Below are 23,305 nucleotides of genomic sequence, written 5' to 3'. Positions count from 1 at the left end.
ATGGACCCCTTTATAGGTTTTCTAAATTGTAATTCTCATTAAGGGGCTCGGCATTCTCAGCAGGAAGGATTACACCTTTAGTTTATGGGTTAATGCTTTCGTGAAATCCCTGCCTGCAGTCTCTTTTCATTCATTTCTCCTACAAGTCACATGGGGTCACATGGGTGAGGGCAGTCATATGATCTCATTACAAACACAGACTGTCTCTCTCACACACATATACAGTACACAATCTGTACATTCCCCTGATACTTTATGAACATATACCCTCACACATATGAGCAGTCTATTTATGCATGAATAATTAATCGTGTGTCTTCTGCATCACTTTAAATGAATTTCTCTCATATTTATTCTGTGACATATTGAGTATCTCTGGAAACATTGAACTCTTCTCAAGCATTTAAAAGAGTGCCCTTTGGGTTTGAGCTATGCTTGACTGCACAGCATTAGTGTGTACTGACCGTCCGCAAGTAGGAGAATGATACTAAACAAGATTAACCCAAGGAGTCGTGGATGATTAAATTGGATCTGAAAGCAGAAAAAAAATGTTTGTGCAACATAAAATTAACTTCCTATTTCTAACCTTTGTTATCATGAAAGGAAAACAACGTTCTGTTTTCTTAGATCTTTCAAGTCTCTCATAAACAACTTGCGGGGCATCCAACGATGAAGAGGTCTTCAGTCTGAAAAGGTTGAGAACCACTTATACAACTGAATATAGGAGAAAATGAATCAGCAAGTTGATTTATCTTGATTGACTATTCCCAATGCCAAACATTTGCTTCTTCCAGCTTGTGAGGATTTGCCTCTTTTCCTTGTTTTATTTAACTGCACATTTAAAATGCTGCGGTTTTGGACTGTTGGTCAGACAAAAACAAGCAGTCTGAAGGCGTCACCACGGGCTTAAGGAAACAGTGATGGATATCTTTGGTATACATGAATGCAACCATTGAAATTATTATAATTCCTTATGGAGAACGATGAAGAGTTTACGTGTAGATACTGGGGTGGAAATGGATGTAATAAAGACAGCCAAGAATGAGCGGCCATTTTTACAGCCTGAATAGTATTACTGATGATGAGAGCTTCTGTAACTTCACTTAACCAATGAGCACGTATCACTTGAGTCATCTGCCTGAACCTGCTGACATGCCCTCGCCTCAGTGTTCTTATACGCCCTACTCGAGATGCATCTGTGTTTGCTGGCTGACTCCTGTGGCTCATCAGTTCCTGTAATTGCCCTGTCATGATTGGTCCAGATGGCCCAAATTCAAAATCTGGACTTGGGTTTCTCCAGGTGCTAAAAAACCACAGCATTCCTCAGCCAATGGAGCAATGCAAGGCTCCATGACATCACTGCCTGAGGAATGAACTGGCATTAACAGTTGTGTGTGGAAAGTGACCCGGCTAACAACGAGGGACTGACTGGTTTGGGCTGCTGTTCCTACGAAGCTAACAACCATCAACCAAAGGGTTCTTTTAGACTGAACCAGGCATCTTGTGTAATTGTGTGTGTGTGTGTGTGTGTGTGTGTGTGTGTGTGTGTGTGTGTGTGTGTGTGTGTGTGCGTGTGCGCGTGTGTGCGTGTGTGTGTGTGTGTGTGTGTGTGTGTGTGTGTGTGTGTGTGTATGCGCAATGCCAATTTTCTTCTTAAGCAAACTTTCCATCCCCTCCTGAGAGCAGTAAAACAGCGCTGCGGTTTTGATGAGCGCTTGCACAATAACATGGCTTTCACAGAGGCCATTGAAAACATACTTTCTGCCTGTGAGACATAAAAGCACAAACATAATTGGCAAAGCTGTGAGAGCCCTGCATACTCACACAGCCCTGAACTGTTTGCAGGTCAGAGGTGGAAGGTAACTAAATACTGTAGAACACTAATGAGGTATTAGGCATACGCAACTTGAGTAATTTAAATTTATCTTCTAGTTTCAGGGAGAACTATTGCACTTTTTTGTGCATAACCTTTTATTATTATTTATTGTTTTATACATATGTCGTTAAGAGTTCCTTTACATATTAAGACTTTACATAAAAAGACATCTAACAAGTGTAGATGTTAGATGTCTAATGCAACTAATGCTCTCAACCGTTTTGGCTTGTTGTGCCTCATAACCACATTAAGATGTCTGTGAGTTGTTAGCAGTGCCCTACAAACTTCTCAGATGGCTTCATTTAAACAACAAAGATTAGAGAAAACTTTGTGAGAACCGTCTTTTTTGCCTTCTTTCCTGCCCCATTAATCATTTCAAGACCTGTCAGATTTACTGTACATTCTGAGCTTGGCTGGCAACCACTGAAATAAATCACCATAAAGGTATGAAAAGTAGTTCAAAACTAGCTTCACCTCAACCATTTACTACAACAAAATGCTGCCTTAACAATCTAACAACTAATTATACTGTTAGCAATGTTTAAGTCAGAGCAAGTGCTTTAACTTTTTAACTTTACATGTACAGTTTTCTGATTGCACGGTAAGTAAACTGTTAAATTCAGAACTTTTGCTTTTACACATACTTCTATAATGGATTATATGGTTGGTGGTATATTGGTACTTGAGTACTTCCTCCACGGCTGATGCAAATATGCACGCACTCACGCACATGCACACACAGACACACACACACACACACACACACACCGATAGATTATTATTGAGAACATTTGTCCTGGAGGAGGCCCTCCCCCCTTCTGCTTGCTCAGCACAGTGTGTATAATGTGGAAAGCACTTCAGAGGGGCTTGTCTGCACACCGATTCAAAACCTGGAAAAACCATCACTGCCTGTGAACTGAAGCATGCAGCGCTCCCCTCAGGAAGTGCCTGAGAGACTCCGAGGGTCTACATTTTTCACAGCAAGTTAGAAGTCCGCCTCAGACCGATCCACGAGTCAAAGATGGACTCTGGCTATGTTAAATCAATCATTTTCAGCTGATGGCGCTCGCTCTTCACATTTCAAGTCTGTTTGTGTGTTCTGTTTGCATCCATTAAGTTTAAAGATTGGGGTTTGAGAGGGAACAGTTGGAATTGCCATGCACAGTATAAGAGGAAACCACCAAACACTTTGTACCTGGGTGCAAAGCCAGAGCAAAAGGGTGGGGGAATTTTTATTGAGCTCATTCTGTAAATAGGTACAGCTGGGAACGGGGAGCACACAAAGTGTAGCCACTCCTGATGCAATGAAATCATTTTCTCATGACCACCCTCTCCTTCATTTTCCTTTCCACTCCCTGTTTTCCTCTTGTCTTCGCCGAACGTCTCTCGAAACCGAGTTCGGAAAATGTGAATACCATCACGCTTACATATCATAGTGAGCTAATATGACAAAGAGCACACAGAGGACACTGGGGTACTGGGGTTTCTAATGGAAAGATGAAGAAGAGGAAAAGGGCGTAGAATAATCAGGAGAGTACGAATGGCAAACAAACAGTAATGTAAAGTGATATGCAGACGGACGACAAGGGAATGGGAGGTGCAGGGAGGAGACATTGTAAAAAATTTGCTTTTGGAACGGAATCATCCAGCAGAAAATTCATATAAAACAGTTTATTAACATCTTGAAAAAAGGATTTGTCCATTACCATACAGGGTTTTTTTTTCATAGGAATGTGTGACATTTCTATATGACACATACAGAGTATGTTCAGTTTTGGTCTTATAAAAGCAACTACTGTTCAAACATACATAAGGAGTGTGTGGAGTGGGAAGTTAAGGCTTTTTTTACACAGCGCTTTGTTTACGTCATTTCTGACAAACTCGGAGGACGAAATTTAGAAAACAAGGCGAGTAAATGTAAACCATGCATGAGGCACAAAAACAGGAGTATTGTATGACAGTCTTGAAAAAAGGTTCCTCATTCCCTCTCGTAAACTCTGGTGCACACAATGTCCCCAGCTGTCATCGTCTGAAAAAAACAGCAACAAAAAGAACAGAGGTTTAACATTTGGTACCTCTTTCTAACGGGGCACTCATTATCAAGGGTTTATAAGTTGTTCTCATCTCATGAGACACTGCTGTGGCTCTTTTCCCGCAACTTGGTGTAAAAAGTTTACGATATATCCAACTTTAACACAGTCGCGGATGTTTTTTTAAACTTGACTGTTAATTGATGCCTACACATATGGCGTAAATGCAGAATTTATGTGGTTATCCCTTGACTTTTCATCTAACGCCAACTATCATGTAAAAAATGTTAGCTGTCCAACTGCTACTAGTTTTTTTGGCCAATCACCAAATACCTGCAAAACTAATGCCAAAGACTGCGTCAGACTTGCTTTTATGGATGTTAACTTTCAGCCTTTGTTTTACTGCTTGGAAACCTTAACGTTGCTCTTGACTCTGTTTTGTAAATAATCTATAAAAAGCATTAGTAAATTATTTCTGAACCAAACATTTTATGAAGATTGATAACTTTATATATTGTAAAAGCAGTCAGACTAGCGATCAACGTTTTAGTGTTTTTTTTTTTAATCTGACAAACTCTCTATAAAGTTTTTTGTTGTTGCTGTAAGAAGAAGAATTACCAGTATCAGTTCTCCATCGTTGGTCAGCTCTCGGGTCCATGCCGTCTTAGGCCCGTCGCCCTTCTGTAAAGTCTGTTCACAGCTTATCTTGCTGTCCGTTTCCCACTTAGGGACGCTCTGCAGGGATTCAGATTAGAAGAATGTTAATAACGGACCACATAGAGGTGCTTTGGAGCGTGGAGTTATTGCAAAAGTTTGAGCCGGTCGCTGCATATCAGATCCTTTTCATGGGCTGTCAGGAAGTATGTTCTTCATCACTCACTCGGCATGGAGAAATGAAGAACAGATCCATATATTATCACCAGGATTGAGTCTGGAGTAAATTGCACTGAAATTATTTCCATATGTTTCTGGAGAGCTCTTGGCAGACCATGGCCAAATGCTGGTATGCGTCTACTGACATTATACAGGAATGTTTCACGGGAAGTTAAGGGATTGCGTAGCCTACCGTGCAGGGGCGCCCATCCACCGTGGTCTCGTTGAAGGACTGACCCACGGTGAAGGACACATTGGTGGTGCGGACGCTGGTGGACGTTTTGATGGACAGGCTCTCTTCCTGCTGGGTGATTTCCACGGCCGGGCTGGAGGCTGCCGTGGCTGCAATCTTCCTCAGGAACACGTTCACACCTGTACACACACACACACACACACACACACACACACACACACACACACACACACACACACACACACACACACACACACACACACACACACGCACAAGCAGAACGTGTAAATCATATATCATCAGGGTTGTGGTTAAATGAGCATGCCAGTGATTTTGAATGTTTATAGCCAAAACAATGGAACTTTATCAACAGCTTATTATATCTTCAAACTAACATTTTTGCCTTCTAAGCAGGTTATTAGTTGGATGTTTGTTTAAGGTAATCCATCAATGGGAATCTTTCACCACTTTTAGTTTTCTGACATTGTTACAACAGCAAGGCTGCTGCGGGTTTGAACAATATTTCCTCGCTTGGCGTCCAATTAAACTATTTCATCTGAAATCTGAGAGTGCAGCCATGACACAGCCTTCATAAGACCAATTTCATGAGATCCATTTCACATGTCTGTGTTTGCTTATTTTTCTTATTGTGGTCTGATTTCCACACAAAATAGGCTATGAATGCAATGCTTTTTCTGCTGCTATTTCGTCGGCGCTTCTGCAGTGTAACAATAATATGAACTATGATGAAAAGAAAAATAAGGCAATGAAATGTTCCTTGTGATTAATCAATTTCTTAGTTTCACATCTCGGCATGGTGACGCTTTGACGTACTGAATAAACTAAAAGCAAAGATTTTAATCCCAGAACATTGTGCATGATATCCAAGATGGTTGCCAGTTATGTGAAGCACACATGATTTGCGCTTAATGGGTTACGACGAGCTAAACCCTTGCCATTGTCTTATAAACCACAAATTACTGTGACATTGTTTAGGACATAGTTGAAATTCAGTCATTATCCACTCTACTCAAAAGTTCACTGAAGTTGGTATGGTGCTTTTTTATGTTTTGTTTGATGTTGTAAAGAGATGGATGATTATGATGTCTTTACCAAAGCCAAGAATGGAACAATGAAAACTTTGCCAATAAACAAACTTAATAACTATTGCATTTTCCTTTGCTTGGTAATGTGACAGTTATTTAATATGTGATTAATGCATGGAGAGATTATGACACCCCTCCCTTTACATGGGAGCAACAGCAGCAGATTTTATGAGACACACAAAAAATGATTTGTGTCTTTTTGTGCTCATTTTTGTGGTTGTTTAACGTCTCTGTAAAAATATGTGTCTTTTTTTCTGCGTCTCTATGAGGTCATTTAGTGTCCCTTTGTCATTGTTTTGTAGTTTATGCTTCTCAGGTATAACCTGTAGACAGAAAATGGCCAAATAACTGATGTGCAAAGTCAAAATTAAGGTTGAAACTCAAACAAATAGCTTGTTTCAACAACTGAAATGTTGTGATGTTTAAAAAATGTCCGATAAATGTAAGCAGCCTCTTGACCCAATATATTTGCCATTGTTAAGCAGGACTGGCTTCAAGACTGAACCCCATGTCTGATTCATTTCAGACCATATTTGTTCATGAAGTGGTACTATACTGTGGTAACAGCAGAGAGAGAGAGAGAGAGAGAGAGAGAGAGAGAGAGAGAGAGAGAGAGAGAGAGAGAGAGAGAGAGAGAGAGAGAGAGAGAGAGAGAGAGAGAGAGAGACAAACACACACACACACACACACACAAACACAGGCACAGGCACACGCACACACACAGCCCTAGAATGGGTCAGAGAGGCCCGGGGAAAAGGAAAGTCAGTCCCAGAGCCGGCTGGCTGCTGGGGCCCATGTCAAGGCTTAGTTCCGTTTACACTGGCTCTAATTACAACCGCATGAGGAGAACCCTGCTTCAGATGAGTCTAATCTAACATTCCTCCACAGGCTATTTGTCTTCAAATTTTTAATGGATGCCACTGGCTGGCCCGGTCCTGACCTCGCTGCATGCTCTCTCATAGAACTGGAGTCCATACAGCCTCATATAGCTTAACAAGATGAATGTTCAGATGAACATAGGTTAGCCGGGCAGGAGCAAACCAATTAAACCGCAGAGAGCCTCTTCAAACCACTTTGGTTCTCCACTTGACCTCGAAGCCAAGTGGATTTCCAGTTAATCAAGCCATTGACAACATGATTGACAGGTCTTTGAGGTCCCCTTTCCCATGCGATTTTTTTTGCATTCTAACAATGGAACTGATGATAAAGAAACATGCTGCTTAAATTTTGCATGTCAAAAGCAGCAAAAAGTGTGCTGCAACCCTGTCTTGGGTTGGAAAACTTATTTTTTATTTTTAGGACATATAAGCAGCTTTATGGAGCATTTCCAGGAAGCAAATTGATAAATAACCTATGCATTTGCATGTAATGCCTTAAACTACAGTACTCACCCAGCGCTTTCAAAAGTTCCTCGAAATTTTCAGAAGACTTCATTTTCCATTTTCCTGAGAAATCTGTGATTTTCTTCTCCATTTTTGGATGAAGGGCAATTGAAGAAGATATGGAATGTGCAGATGAGACTTAAGCCGACTGTGAGTGCAGACTCCGGAACGTCTGAGTCTGTCCCTCACCTCCGTTAACCGGTTAGTGCAGCCGTCTCCCCTGCCTGCATCTGATCGCTGATTGGCTGACAGCTCGCCCGGGACCTGATGCTGGTCCAGCCAATACACAAGCCGGTGGTAGGGAGGGACTTTCCCCCCTGGTTACTAACTGCACCCTCTACCTCTGTCAGCATGGTGAAAGATTTGGATACGAGCTGGAAAATGCATTTCCAGTAAGTCCTTTGATGTGGATGAGCAGCCGGCCTCGGATTAAAGTGTTAAATGTTTTTCTTTTTCTTCTTTATACTCTGTCATGTTAGCACACATTATTAGACAAGAAATCATGAAAATAAGTGTTAAGTAAAAAAAAAAGTTAAAACAATATTACATAAAACATAATCAACATTAGACAATATGTGAGGTTTTCCAAGATGTGGAATGTGAAATCAGATAGTCGGCTACAGACATATGACTACAGCTAGAGGCATCCATTTAGAAAAGACCTTTATAATCAAACAGCACATACTGCAGGCTATCCCCTTATAAACCCACCAGTGACTCATGTTTCTATCTCATCCTGTGTTTATCTGATTTGAAAGTGACAGGTTTCATGCTTTAGGGCTACATCTTCATTTAGTGTAAACAAAACAGAGACACATGACACTGTTTACTTCCTCGGTGAAGTAAACAGTGTCAATGGTTACAAGAATGCAATCTGCTAAAATCCTTCAATTCTGACATACTGGAATCATTTATCATAGGTACTATACTACTAGTATATTTATATGATACATTCACTGCATAATGAAACAGAAATTATGTAGCCTGATTGCAAATTCAGGATTTTACCTTTTTTTAACTCAATACAATGCTGCAATGAAAATATAAATAAATTGATTAAAGTTAAAAAAAGACAGAATAACTGAATACATTAAAACAGTCTTTCATTTCAGGTGATTCCTTCTTTTACAAGTATCTATCTATCTACAGTATCTCTCTCTCTCTATCTATCCATATGTCTGTCCGTCCGTCCATCCATCCATCTATCTATCTATCTACTGTAGATCAGCAAGATGTATTACAGTTTCTCAGTCGCTTTGGTGCTTTTCTCACATCATTAACATTTGCACAGCAGTTAGTGCATTTCTCAAAACAATTAGTGCAAACTGCAAAACCTAGTGGATAACCTGCAAAAGTACATCACTTGCTCAAAATGGATAGTCTATTCCTCAAAAGCAAGTATTCATGTCAATGAAACTGCCAGTGTCATCAAAATGAGAAGTCTTGACACCATCGTTTATGAACAAGATGGTCAAATGGCTTTGTCATGTTTTCATAATGACAGTTTATTCTCTCAGTGTTTTCCAGTGCAAAAAAAAGGTCAGAACTCGGTAACACTACCTGAAAATGCTCAAGACAACACTGTACACTACTTGTACAGCCATTTGAAAACTACAGTAAAGTTACACATTGCTGTAGTTAGGGGAGTAAGTGAGTACAAGACACTGAATACGTATGTTTCACATTTTTACTGTATATGCTCTTTGCAATTCTACAGCATTGTGCAAAAGAAAAATACACTTCAGTCACTTATTTAGAACAAACATAAAAAAACACCCCTTTGGTAGAGCTGTGCACAAATGTGAACGATATAACAGGACATATTGTAACTGAACATATATAGGTAAATCATTCTGGCACATCCAGACGTTCCTGTCTGTCTGGCCACATATTTTCATCTACATCACAACGGATATTATCCCTTGCAATGCAGCAAGGAAAGTATCTATGATAAAGAAAATGTATAAAATTTGCTTGACAGAATTTGATAACTAGATCAACAATTTTGTATGTAATGACTCAAGCAATGAAATGAAGACTATTAGTTTTATTGGGAACGACTATTCAGCATCCATAAGTATAGTTAATTTTGACTGACATGACATAAGCAAATGACAATGTTATAAAACAGCAGAGAATTGTATGAAAGCAACTGATACATGTCCAAAAGCATTTGCAATTTGTTCAGAGGAAGGAGAAATTGCTACTATGATGTGCTCAAATGACTAAATGTTGCGGAGGTTGAACTAATAGTTATGAGAATTTTCATTCTGATCTGAGAGAAGCACCAAAGCAACTGAGAAAAACTGTATTTCATAATATCAATGGCACCCCAAGTGGTAAAACTTATCTGCAGAGCCTTTCAGGGCAAACATAGGCCTAATTTTCTTTAGGTTATAGCCCTGGCTTCTCTTTCTGTTCATCTTTTCCCACTCTCTGTCTCTCAGGCTCACCCACTGCCAAGAATATTTCATCATCAGTCGGGATCAGAAGGTTCTGGGAACATGATTCAGTGCATTCACCCAACAAAAGGAGTCTTGATGTTATCTGTGCATATCGTCTCAGCATTCCTGCCTGTGGCACTATGCGGCTCCTGAACCCTATAGAGTTACAGCAAACATGGGAATTAACCTCCTCAGAGTATTTTATGTAGAAACAGGCGAAATATAAGATGATCTCATATACCGCTTTTAAATGCAAATTAGATATATCAGCAGGCCTGCATTCACCGCTAAATGACCTCAGACTGAGAACAGCATTTCAGTGATGAGAAGAAGAAGAGGAGAAAGGCCCTGATGAAAGGATAACACTGGACACCGCTGTCCCTGTTACTACAACTGATATAGTATATAAACTACAATAATTGCTGTGCGGTTTCCTGCTGCAGAACGGGATGGTCTTTCTGACCATTCACTTATTCATACATTCATTCATTTAAGGAACAAGAAGCAAGCTACAGAAGAAAGAGGGTTCACAATGTTTTCAGTCCGGCACCAACTGCATCTCGACACATTCCACCCCTGATTAAACTAAATAAAATATGTGATATTGTATAGGCCTGAGTCGCCTGACATTCATAAGGTATATCAATAACACATGGGAACAACAGCCAAATAAATAGATAAAACAGAGCAAAATGATTCAACAATTCAGAGGATAATATTATGAAATGTACTAAAACTTAAATGGTTTTGATGTAAGCCTACTTCTGCAGGCCTATATTCAATACCAGGGTTCCTTCAGATCATTAAAAAGTCTTAAATGACATAGAATTAATTTAAAAAAGAATCCCTTGATTTTGGATAAAATGTAATATATATATAAAGGCCTATATATATACTTCAAACGTTTTAAAAATGCGAAGAAGAGTAGCACCCCCTAGTATTAAAAAGTCTTATACTGATAAATGCCAAAAAATTCATAGGGTTAGAAACCCATACAGTTTTATTGATAAATGAACATTATGTTGTTGCAACAAATTTAACTTGAGGAATCTTTCCAAGTAATGTAGGGTCAGGGGTCAACTCGTCTCGAACAAATAACTGCAGTCATTCAGGAGAATGGTCGAGTAGAGCGCTTTTTTATACTATCTATGGTAGAGCGTCACCTAGCGTTGACTTATGGGTTTTCTTGCATCCGGAACCTTTTGTCGTTAGGTGTTTCCAGACGGTTGGCAGATAAGTGAGCACTGGTCTCATCATGGCGAGGCACCTCCGTTTCATTTCGCGGACAGTGATGGTTCAAGAGGGAAACGTTGACGCGGCTTACAAGACTTTAAACAGGTCAAACTCAAGTTTTTCAGATAAAATACAAGATATGTATTTACCCGTTTCCAGGGAATAACAAGCTAACCTTAGCTAAATTAACGTTAGCCTTCCGCTCAATGTCACAGAGCCGCGCCTGCGCAGTGGCGTCAGTGTAGCCCAAAGTAAAATTCAATGTTTTAATGGTTTCGGGGTTTTAAATAACATTAAATAACGTCTGCTCCATTATAATCGTAGCACAGGTTCTGTAAACAGGCATGTTGCTACAGTGGGCCCCTTTGTTTAACTTTACATAGCCTACCTGTTAACACAGGAATTTTTTTTCAGCACAGTAGGCCACACTGAAAGTACAGACAGGTAGGCCTAGATATAGAGTTCATGAGGAGATATACTGATTTAGGTAAACAAAAAAATTCTGCCTCTGTGTCATTCCCTGATTACAAATTGCATCAGGTCGTGATTTGTCCATTAATGATGTCATCACCCTTTCAGCCTCTCTTTAGCCTGTGAACTCCAGTTAGCTAGGACAGCAGCGTTATTGTGAATCAAATGAAATTTTTTTACTGGAGGTTGTTATGGTAAATACACAGTATTTTAAGATCTTAGATTTTAAGGCCTAACCTAACAAGTTATTTCTTAGCTTCTTACTCAACATCAAAGTGAAGGGACTGTCTTATCACTGTTGATTGGCTACTATTGGCTGGAGAAAACAACAGAGAATGTCAGTGATTTTGATCTTCACATAGTTGTGATTCTTTCTTTGAGGAACATCTTTAGAATTAAAAAGCTGCAGAGATTGCTTTAAATTACATAGCTCAGTCACAACTATAAAGGTGCATGCATGTGCAGCCTTGTTAAAGCTATGGGTTGATAATTTTTTCTCTGTAATATTTGGCAAAACTGTCATAATAGCCATTCAGCTATATGTAGTTGAAGTGGTCTGAAAATATTTTTTCATCACTTTGCTCTGCCCTCCCTCTGACCTTAGAGCGAGGTCAGATTCTCCGTTCTTATTGGCTGTGGGACCCTGGCAACGACGTTGATGCGTCAGTTGCGTGAGCGCTCACGACCCTAGCAGTCTGACACTACTGTTTGGCACTACTACGGTGGACAGCGAGTAGCAATGTCTTCACAAACGAACCCTCAATTTACCATTTCCCGGATACCAACAACTAACACCGCTAAGACAGCAAAAAAACGAGGAAAGACGAATTTTGAAAAGTTAACTGCTAAAAGGGAGACAGAGAGAGCTCGAAATAAAACCAGAGTAAAGTCGGAGTGTTTCCACACGGACCATGTCCTCCTCTTGCCCTATCACGTCACCGTAACCTCGTCCCTTTCCTCTGCCCGCAGGCTGCCTGCCGCTAGCAGCAGGACGTCCGCTGGCCCTATATATCCCTCGTCCTATGCAGTGTTGCCAACTCATAGCGATTTTGTCGCTATATTTAGTGACTTTTTTTTCAAAACAGCGACAAGCTACAAATCTAGCTTTGTTTCTGGTGTTATTGGTGACTTTTTTCGCCAAAGCAAGTATCACTTTTAACTCTTCTCAACGAGCAGTGGGAGCCTCCACCTCCCCTCCCCCTTCCCAGAGCACTGACAGGCGGCCCGGTCCTCGTGCAGCAGTCCCTCCCAGCTGCGGTCAGAGCAGGAGATACACACCTCTCCCCTCTGTTACAGTTACAATTAGTTTGCTATCTTGCCTGGCTGTTACAGCTACTTTTCTTAGGCCTACCAGCACAATTACAATGAGTTTAAGCTAACATACATGGTATCCCTGTGAGTAAAATGTAGATGCTCAATATGTACTTATGTAGTTATCATTACTAATGTTTAATCAACTCAGAATCGGACATGGTGTTTGTCTCCTGTCAATGTAACTGAATTCACATGAACGCGCATAGCTGTCGTTCGGAGGGAGGAACTACAGCAGGTAGAGCGTTGTGAAAACAGCCGTTTGAATCCCAACGGCTGTTTTCTCGCAAACTCTCAACCCCAGCTTTAAGCTAAATATACAAACAATATCATCTTCTGTTGTCTATGTAAGGTGTTTGTTTACAGTAGCAGATGGATAGTCGATTCAGAATTACTTTGACATTGTTGTTGCTCAAGCTAACAGGTGCTAGATGGCTAATTTTGGTAGCAGAGCTTTCTAGCAGAGGGCATGTAATTGGCTGTAAGGTGAGAGGGCCTTGACATCACCATCGTGAAAATTAACAAAAAAACTGCTGTTATTGACTAAAGCCGTATTTTTGTAAAGTGGCATTTTGAAACCAAAATTATGTCCTATAACCTGATGACAAAAATGCATAAGATAAGACAAATTTAATTTTGAGTTATAAGTGGTCTGGATGTGTGATTATAAAACAATTTTGCTATTATGGACTGAGTGACCTCTTTTGTAGTATAACAAATCTGAAAGGGCTGATCTACCAAGGGCCCTTTGTATTGCTATTTTCATGCACCTGTTGAATAGCATTTCTAGACTGCAACCCAAGTTGCAGCTATTCACACACTTTCTCTTCATACTCCAGGCTCCTGACCCAGGATGGGATTATTGAAACAGTGAAGCGCAAGCGCTACTACGAAAAGCCCTGTCGAGAGCGAATTCGGAAGAATTTCGAGATGTGCAGGCGGATCTACCACACGGAAATGGCCAGAAAAATAGCCTTCATCTCCAGGACGAATAGAGACGATCCGTGGCTCGGCTGCTAGCCCAGGTGGAGTGTGATGAAACAGGACATTGTCAATGGACTGGTTGAGACGGGGCCAGCAAAGTGGAGGAAACGATCAAGATCAACACAATGTCGCTGTCACATATGAATGGAGTTGGGAAATACAGAGGAAAGTGGCTTTCATGATGTCACATCGTTTTGCAGAAAAGAAAAAAAATAACGTTTTCGAGGTGCATTCATTGTTAAGTCAACACTGGACATTTATTTTCCATTTTCTTCTGAACATTTGGCATGAAAATTGCAAAGCTTGTACTACTTCTTTTGTAGTTGTTGTTGTTGGTTGTAATAAGCAGGTTAATGGATACCTGGATGATGACATTTTGTGTTTTGAATGACATTTTGTGTTTTGAATCTTCCCACACAACTCTGTTAATTAATATTAAATAATAAATGTTTCTGAAAATCTTCAGCTGGTGTACAAGTATTTATCTATAAAAGATACATTTCTATTTAAACAAAACAAGACAAAGTGGCATCTAATGTAAACACGGATGTTTACAATTTATGACATTAAATGATATGTTGCCCCTGGTTAAGGCATTGGTAGTAGTTGGATGTGACTTTACTTATTTGAGGAAAACTAATTTTTTTAGGTAATGTGGGCTCAGTTCAGAACTAGCTCTCTGTTGATGAATTAAAGGTCACTGCAGCACAGTGTCAATAATGTCCACGGATTACGACGGCCTGGGGGACTTCCTGCTATGACACATCAGCTGCACACTTCTGTCAGACCCTGATCTTTCACCACATGGGGCTTTAAAATGTGCACTTGCACTCATTCCTATCACATGGGCAAATTTATACGTTCACACCATTTGTCCAAGAGGGGACCAAGTCATTTTTATCGCCTGTCCTGTGGCTTCAGTCAGTGGGTGGCATTGTAAGGGCTGAGATGAGCAGCTTTTAATAGGTCAGTACATGTAGGCTACCAAAACAAATACCTAGTGGTATCTGGCTAAAGTCTACTCTCGATCTTTGAAAAATTACATTTTATAAAGTTTTCATAGAAAATGACTCAAAGTAAAGGATGCTGCTGTTGATTTAATTGTTTCATGCTGTGAGCTCCAAAGCCGAAATGTGTTTTCTTTTTCTGATAATGACATTAACAAATCAAGACTATTGTTTGAACTACAATAAGGTTTCACACCAGTCTCCAGAGATGTTTGACTGCTTGGCTGAGGCCTTTTCCTCCGCACCCATGGTTTGTGGCTGCATCTAATATGTTTTTTTTTTTTTTTTAAAGTCTTTATTGAACATGGTTAAAAAAAAATACAAACAAAAAATAAAACGATTGAGCAGTAAAAAAGGAAATAAATAAATTAAAAACAAACAAATGGGATCCTCAGGATCCTAAGCAACAAATACATAACTCAAATAACATAGTTCATGTTCAAAAGGGATAGGAAGAAGTTAAGAAAAACTTTTCTAGTCCTACCCCCTCTTATTTTTTATAATTGTTTACAAAAAAATAAATGTTCAGTTTGAATCAGTCAATGTCTGATGTTTGGCTCGTGGGTTAAACAAATCAAAACTTTTCGACAAAACAATAACAAAATAAAATAATGGAACAGATTAACGAAAACCATCAAATTGAAAACAGCAAAACAGAAATTCACTGCTCCAGGTCATAACAATTCAATGTTTGATTTCTGAAGAGTTTTTTTAGTTTTGATATTGTTGTACATTTTTTCAGTTCATTATCGCAGTTGTTCCACAGACTTACAGCCTTTGTCGTAATACAGTGTAGTTTTGTATTGGTTCTTATAGATGGTTTGTTATGTCATGCAAACATTGACAGCATTACTAACTATGCTTACATTTATTATCAGCCTTATTGTGATCATTATACACATCTGACTTTTAGTTGTTAGAAGCATTCTCAGCCAATAGTTGCCAAATCCTGCAGGTAAAAGCATCTTATTTTTGGATGTTACAAATTAAAGATATAGTGCATTACTTTTTCATATAAATGAATGAAGGTTACATTCAAGCCATCACCATGATTGTTGAATCAAAGTTGATTTATGCACACTACTCTGTATTTCTCAGTATGGCAGCATCTACAAACTGGTGTTGCCCCCGACACTGTCGCTGAAGGGCCCGAGAAATGTTTCAGTTGTTGATATTACTGCAGATGCGCCAAAAGTGTTGTTGTATTAGAAGTTACGCACTATAGCTTAAAGTAATTCACTCCTGAGCATACAGCAATCTTATTATATAACAACGTAAGACCGTTCCAAGCTCTCTGTCTCAGGCTCTAATAGGCCTATGATCTCATAAACGTGTCTCTGTCCTATCTACATGTACTTCATGCACAGTGAATGTTGCTGAGGGGTGCTCACTGTCTCTGCAAAGTGCAGCAATGCATTCATTTGAAAAAGCTTTGTTGTGCCTTGATTTTCCACTGGGCCTCATCGTGTTGAAACCATAAACCTAGTACTTTTATTTAATTTTTTTTATAACAGGACTTACATGCTCTTTAGATAGAATATAGTAGATGATAGGGCTATATCTACAGGGCTTGCAATAGGCCTACATGGCCAGCCAGGTAGTGAAACATTTATATCTGGCCCTGTTAATCTTTTGTGCACATTGTTCAATCATGTGCCAATTTTATAGTGTGTGTGTATATCTTTAGCCTGTAGGAGTCTCTTCCATAAAGATAAACAAAAACATAACCACACTAAAACAGGACAATATGGTCTGTAAAAATTGTTGTTTGGTTTTTTTAGGTATCAAATACCAGCAGCATGACCTGTAATTACTTTATTTCCTTCAGAAGTATAGTATCTATTAAGGAGGGGCAATACAACCCAATTTACTTATCAACATTTTCTGCACATGCCAGCTGCCGCGTGCTGCACTTCTTGTTCTCCAGCCACACCACCTACACGTGCGGCCGTGCATGGTGGGGTGGGATCTACGCATTTACCAGCCAACCGGCGCCACGAACGCTGCTGATTGGACAAGCCTCCAAGCCAATGGGCAGAGATCAAATCTCTTTTCGACCAATAGCGGCGCTCTATCCCTTCAGCACGTGTAGTTTCCGTTGTGCTCTGCTGCTACGTTTTGAACAGGTTGGCCAAGTAAACGAAACACGAGCGCGGATAAAAGACTGTGGGTAGGACTGAGTGTAAACTGGATAACAGACCACAACCACGGACTGGAGTGTACCCTTCGCATATAGCTCTTGGCTTCGACAAAGTAAACGGACATTTCTCAACGTGTTCGAGTGGGGTGACGGACCTTCTCATTCGTATTTGTTTTGTTTACCGTATTCGTGAAATCGATTCTGCTCAACACTTTTCTACAAGGTAAGAGATCTCTCCTATTGTTTCTGTTTTGAGGGACATTAAGTTGACACATACATTGTTTTGTGTTAAATATAATGCTAAACCACCTCTGTGCGTACTTTCTAAAAATTGCTTTTCATCATATATTCTGTTTTTTATGAGTTTGCGGCTTTTCACAAATACGTTCAGTGATATAGCTAGTTAAAGTTACACCCACTTTACTGGGGCTCTGTGTAAAATGTAACCATATTTCCATAACCTGTACCAGTCACGACAGACGTGCTGAAAACGTTATTGTCAAATTGTATTACTGGTAAAAGGTTTTGCAACATGAATTTACACGAGATAAACGGCGGTTGATGCAAATATCTCCTCAGCTGACATTGACAACATTGTTTTTTTCACTGCGGTACAAAGCCGCCCTCCCCGCCCCCTCTCTAAACACACACACACACACGACACGCCTACCACAACATACTTCATGGGACTGCAAATGTGACTTGCACAGTCACTGAGGGGGAGTGTGCTTTCCACCCTATGTGGTAATCTCTCTACGTCGATCGTTTGCCTCGTGTCAATTATGTCGCACTTTGGTGAGGACCGTGAATACACAGACACAGCTTTTGGCAACAAGTCCACTTCTACATACATTGCATGAGACTGACACAAGCACTGTGTTTGGGTTCCTTTGCTGAATATTGAGGTTGTTTTATGATTGTTATAAGTTCTAAAGTATCACATTTATCACACATATAACAAAGTCACAGTGACAAAGGAAATGTCATACATGTTTTGATTTGTGTAAAGGTGAGACTCCCAACAGATTTCCTTTTTAGTATGGGCTTGATTTGAATACTGTTACCCTTCCTGCCAAAGCTTGTATTCGTAGAAGTTTTATTAATTGGGCATCATTATCTCTTTGTCTCCACAGATGAATTCATTGGGCCAATCCTCCAAATGGCCATCTTATGACTCGCTTCCCTCTACCTCCAGCTTCTTCCACAGCGAGACTGAAGATGAGGCGGACGTCTTCTCAGAGGGAGAGGGCGACTGTGGGATGAGGAAGCGCTCAGTTGACGAAGGAATCACGCTCTCTGGAAATTACCTCAAATTCCCAGGACGTTCAGATCAGCCCATCTCAAGGTGTAAGATCGAGCAGCCTGGTCGCTGCGCCGTCATAACCGAGCATCCGGGCTCCGCCTCCTGTCCTGGCACTGCCACGTTAGGCTCATCATCAGCGACACCGGGGGACCTTGCCTTTGCTAAGAAGGTGAGAACCATTTCAACTGATTGCTAGGTGTTTGTTTACGTTTTCTTTGTCAGCCGAGCAGCAGTTAAACTTGTTATTCTCCTTATTTCCTCAGTGTGCAGATTTACAGAGGTTTATCCATCCTTTGCTTGAGCTTCGACAAGGACTTAAGATGGGGCGATTTGACAAAGGTATGTGGTTTGAGCAACATCCTAAATGATTATCATCTCTTGTCTTCCTGTGATTTAACCTGCAAGCACCTGTTTGACTTGACATTTGATGTGTTTATTTTGGTTTTGTCAGGTTTATCCAGTTTCCAGCAAAGTGTTGCCATTGACAGATTGCAGAGGATTCTTGGAATACTACAGAGGCCTGAAATGGGGTAAGAAGACAATCACACGCTGCAAGCCTAGTATTTAAATTGTTATATTGTCATTGTCATCTACTTTTCCCAGAATTGTCATTAATGCTCCTTTCCATTATTTTTTTTTAATCTATAGTGAGAAATACCTTCAAAACCTGCTGCAGATAGAGATGATGCTCAAAATCTGGTTCCCTCGGGTGCCCCTCCGGTCCACAGAGCCACCAAGACAGACCACCTCTCCCAGACAAAAACCACACTGGCGCCAAAGTCAGCTCCACATGCCCGTAAAGGTGAGCTTAACACTGGATGTGACCTTTGTTGCTATATAGCAGTACCCTCATGACCTGAGATCTTAATATAACAATTCTCAACTTTATTTGTTCACAAGAAACCATATTTTTTAATTAACAAAGCCCCCATTTGAAATATATATAAATACTTGGCAAAAGAAGATACGGAAGGACTGAAAGATGAAAGCATAGACAATATTACTGTATAGAGTCAGAGGAACTATACTGTATAAAGCAGAGGGTTAAATATATTATTCAGTAGCTGACACTGAGTCTGAAGGCTTAAACTCTCCAGGCTAGTTATGTCCTTGTACACTGACAAGATAAAAAAAAATGTTTTTTATAGCTTCAAGAACTCAAGCTGAACCCAATGTTGTTGTGAACTGCAGTTTTCCTTTAATACCTTGGATTCTAATGGTTGTTCCTTTTCCATTCCAGAAGAGAAAGCTGAGCTGGTATGACCCTGAACACTCTGGCCCTCTCCCAACCAAACACAGGCACCAACACTGGAGCGGCCAGGACGCAACTTCCCACATCACCGTTTCCACACGTCTTCCTGGATCACCCGAAATACAGAAAACTCCAGCGGTAGCAGCATCCAGACATGAGTTTACAGACAGCACTGGCACTTTAAGCATGCTGTCGCATTCATGTAGCACGAGAGAAAATCAGAACCCTTGTGGCAGCCCAGCTGCTCAGGACAGCTCTGTGTCCTCGAGCGACGTCGTTTCACGAACTCGCCTCAGCTGGTGTACGCTGACCTTGCTAACGCATGGAGATGCCACCGCATGCCAGACAAAGTGAAGGCAGACTTGATTACATAAGTATAAAGTTAAATGCAGAGCCTGTGTGATGGTTGTCAGGCATGTGAAACCCGAAGAGGAGGAGAAAAATTTCAGACATTTGTTAACTCCAAAACATCCAGCGGGTTTCTTTTTTCTATTATGCTGGAGTTATTGCACCATAGAAATTTGTATATTGTTTATCTTTAAGGCTCACTTTTGTATGCATTGAATTTAACTGATTTAAAAGCTTTACATGTGTAAAGCGTTAAAGCAGACCACACAGTAACAGTATACGATCTGATGCCATCTGTGAATAACAGAAATAACTAAATTCACGTTTATGATAGTGAGGAAATGCAGAGGATCATAACTGGTGCTGTTTGATGCTGAAAAAATAGTAATTAAATGTAATAATTTTCGAACATGAATGCCCTAATTTGGCTGGAATTTGGCATTTATTGGTCACTTAGTACTTATTTTTTTTAATTACACTAATTTCTTCCATTTTATAGACCAAACAGCTAAACAACGAATTTAGGAAATAATTGGCAACTTTATTTGTAGTAAACCTAATTGTTGGCCCTATTACAGTTAAGAAAAAAAGTGGCATTTGGGAAGCTTAAAGTTTTTCCCTTTTGCTGATTCTAACCAAGTCAATGTAGCTGCTGCCAAAATGTGCCAAACGATACCGTTTTGCATTATCATATCATGCGCACCTTACTTCACAGTCACTTCCTCATTCATTTTAATACACTATAGAGCAGGCATAATATATTTGATCCTGTGTACATTGGAATGGATGTAATTGCACTTTCAGTGACAATGACAACTTGTTACATTTTTTTTTATCCTTTAAAGAATTGTAATATTATTTATTAAAGGTCTGTTTTAAGAGGATCAATACTCACTCAGACCTAGATGAGTGCTTTAAAGGTACATACATCTTTAGACTTTATAAGAAAATTTGTCATTTGATTGTGTTATATTTGAAATTTTATGATTATAAACTGAGCGGAAGTAGTTGCAAGGCAAAAAAAAAAGTAAATTTAGCTTATTGCCAGGCCTATTGTTCACACTAAAATGCTCGAAATGCAACAAGCCATTATGAGGGCAAGTACAGTTTACTGTTTATAAGATTTGTAACGCTCAAAGTGCTTCATTTTTGATTAAGTAAACCATTTCCATTCCTGAACACATTGATTCTTTGTTGATAGCATTTTTTTTACCAGCATATTTTAAATTGGATATCATTCATGTTGAATGGTGTTTTCATCTCTGGTTTGTCACCAGTCAGCCTTACATGTATACATAGAGGTAACCATAAACTTGCCTGAAAATACATAAACCGTCATACAAAATGTGTATTACTTAACTAAGGATGGTAAAAATCAATATCTCACCACACATCACTGCAAACCAAATGTGCTGTGCTGTAGATGTTTCTCAGGCTTCACCCATTAATCATTTTCATTGGACTTATTTTATCTAAAATGGAAATTTGTGGTAAACAAAAGTAAAGTGCAATGTTATTTTGATACATACAAGTATAGCATCCTACTGTGCAGGTTTTGCTGTTCTGAGTTATACACATCTTTCATATGTGAAACAGGAGAAAAACTGAAAGAAGAGTGAAAATCTTATATCCCAATTCTTTCATTTGAGTTGTTTTGAGTTTGTTTGTTTTTTGTTCCTATGTCATTTTTTTGGTTTCTTATAATAAAACTGTCATTATTGGTGATTAACTGATAAATGCACATATTTTTATATAATAAATGAATGATGTGGTTCATCGAAATACAGAATACGTTTGGTGGTTCATTTAATTTATTTTATGCCTTATTGACTGTGGAACAGTGGGTTCTTATGACAGATAAATACAATTTTTTAAAAAGCTATAAGTTCCTTTGCAAATAGAGATTTGACTTGCATTTAATTTCATAAAATTGCTACAGGTAAAACTACCTTCTTGTATTAGTCAGAATTAGCTCCACATGTATGCATCAGTATTAACCCAAGGTACTGTAGTCCATGTGTAATTTTAAATTATAGCTTCTAAAAAGCCCGTCTCAAATGATAACATGTTCTGTTTTTGGAAAGTAATAATTTTACTAGAATTTGAGTAAGTATGTAGGCTTAATAAAGATGTATTTATAAAGCACTTAAAAAAACCAACAGGGGTGGAGTACTATAACATGCTTGCTTAAAGGTGCAGTGTGTAATATGACATCATCATGAAAGTTCTACAAAGTTCTAGAATGCAACACTCCCTGGGTAACCTCACCCCTTATAACAGAAGCTACAATGGCCTTCAAGGACAAGAACAATTCAACATTTTAAACAATGCACCTGATGACATTCCAACTATGACACTTTCAAGATGGCGGCACTAGGCCTTGGTCCAAAATATGCAGAAATATGGACATATATGAGACCCTTTCTAAGGGGGAAAAAAATAATTCAAAAAATGTTTTTCAGCTATTATGCACTAAATTAAATGTACTTATGGATATTATAATTACTTTCTACAAAATCTGCTAGGAAATAAAACCCAAAATTCTACACACTGCAGGTTTAAAGGTGAAGTAAGCGGTTTATTTACATTAATATAAGTGTTAAATCGCTCTTTATTCATACAGTGATCACTTTCATAATGTGCGAATTTCATAAAGCCGATTTCTCAAGTCAGCTGCTCTGCATGTAATCGGCTAATAAACAGAAATTAATATCCAATCACAAGAGAGAACGCTACAAACCGACACCCGTCTCACTCATGGTCTCACTGCCGGTGCACGCCAGAGCGACAGATGGGTGAATGTTTATGCGCCTACAATGGCGGAGCAGGTAAAAATCCTTCCCAATGTCTGTTTTGATGGTTTTTATCATGTTTTTATCACACTTATGGATCTGAGATGATGCTAGATAACTCGATGCTTGAAGACCGCAGTGCATTAATGTGGTGACGTAGGGACGAGCGAGGGGACTGCTAACTGCAGTAACTGACAGGAAGTTAGCTAAACTGACCGGCAGTGAGACGGTTGCTAGTTTGTAGCGTTCTCTCTTCTGATTGGTTATTAGCAGTGGGATCCCCGAAAAGTTTATTTGCCGATTACATGCAGAGCGAGTGACTGAGAGATTGGCCTTATTAAACGTGCACACTATATAAGTGATCACTGTATAAATAAAGAGGGATCTAACACTTATATTAACATAAATAAATCGCTTACTTCACCTTTAATGGTGGGTTTTAAGAATAAGCGTTGGAGTTTTTAACGTAGGCTAGTTGTATCGCTGCTTTTACTTAAAGGTGCAGTGTGTAATATGACATCATCAAGTAAGTTCTAGAAAGTTCAGAATGCAACGCTCCC

The 23,305-nt window shown here is 39.5% G+C and overlaps 3 protein-coding genes across 3 annotated transcripts; 2 read left to right on the top strand and 1 right to left on the bottom strand.

Annotated features, from left to right (window-relative positions):
* Nucleotides 1-3,532: 3,532 nt before the first annotated feature.
* crabp2b (cellular retinoic acid binding protein 2, b) lies at nt 3,533-7,674 on the bottom strand. The gene is made up of 4 exons (XM_080045484.1): nt 7,470-7,674; nt 4,973-5,151; nt 4,525-4,641; nt 3,533-3,905 (listed from the first exon to the last, which is right to left on the bottom strand). The coding sequence occupies exons 1-4, from the start codon at nt 7,549-7,551 to the stop codon at nt 3,855-3,857; spliced, it is 429 nt and encodes a 142-aa protein (XP_079901610.1). The 5' UTR covers nt 7,552-7,674; the 3' UTR covers nt 3,533-3,854.
* A 3,473-nt stretch (nt 7,675-11,147) lies between these two features.
* mrps21 (mitochondrial ribosomal protein S21) lies at nt 11,148-14,368 on the top strand. The gene is made up of 2 exons (XM_080045207.1): nt 11,148-11,242; nt 13,759-14,368. Exons 1-2 carry the CDS (start codon nt 11,160-11,162, stop codon nt 13,937-13,939), a joined length of 264 nt encoding a protein of 87 aa, XP_079901333.1. The 5' UTR covers nt 11,148-11,159; the 3' UTR covers nt 13,940-14,368.
* Nucleotides 14,369-17,113: 2,745 nt separating this feature from the next.
* On the top strand, nt 17,114-21,729 carry ciarta (circadian associated repressor of transcription a). Its single transcript, XM_080045164.1, has 6 exons — nt 17,114-17,273; nt 18,184-18,522; nt 18,617-18,692; nt 18,805-18,883; nt 19,002-19,155; nt 19,594-21,729. Exons 2-6 carry the CDS (start codon nt 18,184-18,186, stop codon nt 19,957-19,959), a joined length of 1,014 nt encoding a protein of 337 aa, XP_079901290.1. The 5' UTR covers nt 17,114-17,273; the 3' UTR covers nt 19,960-21,729.
* Nucleotides 21,730-23,305: the final 1,576 nt, after the last annotated feature.

Source organism: Ammodytes marinus (assembly GCF_949987685.1).
Source record: "Ammodytes marinus genome assembly, chromosome: 17".
NCBI lineage: Eukaryota > Metazoa > Chordata > Actinopteri > Uranoscopiformes > Ammodytidae > Ammodytes > Ammodytes marinus.
The sequence above is the reverse complement of the archived record's forward strand: the minus strand, read 5'-3'. Positions and strand labels throughout refer to the sequence as shown.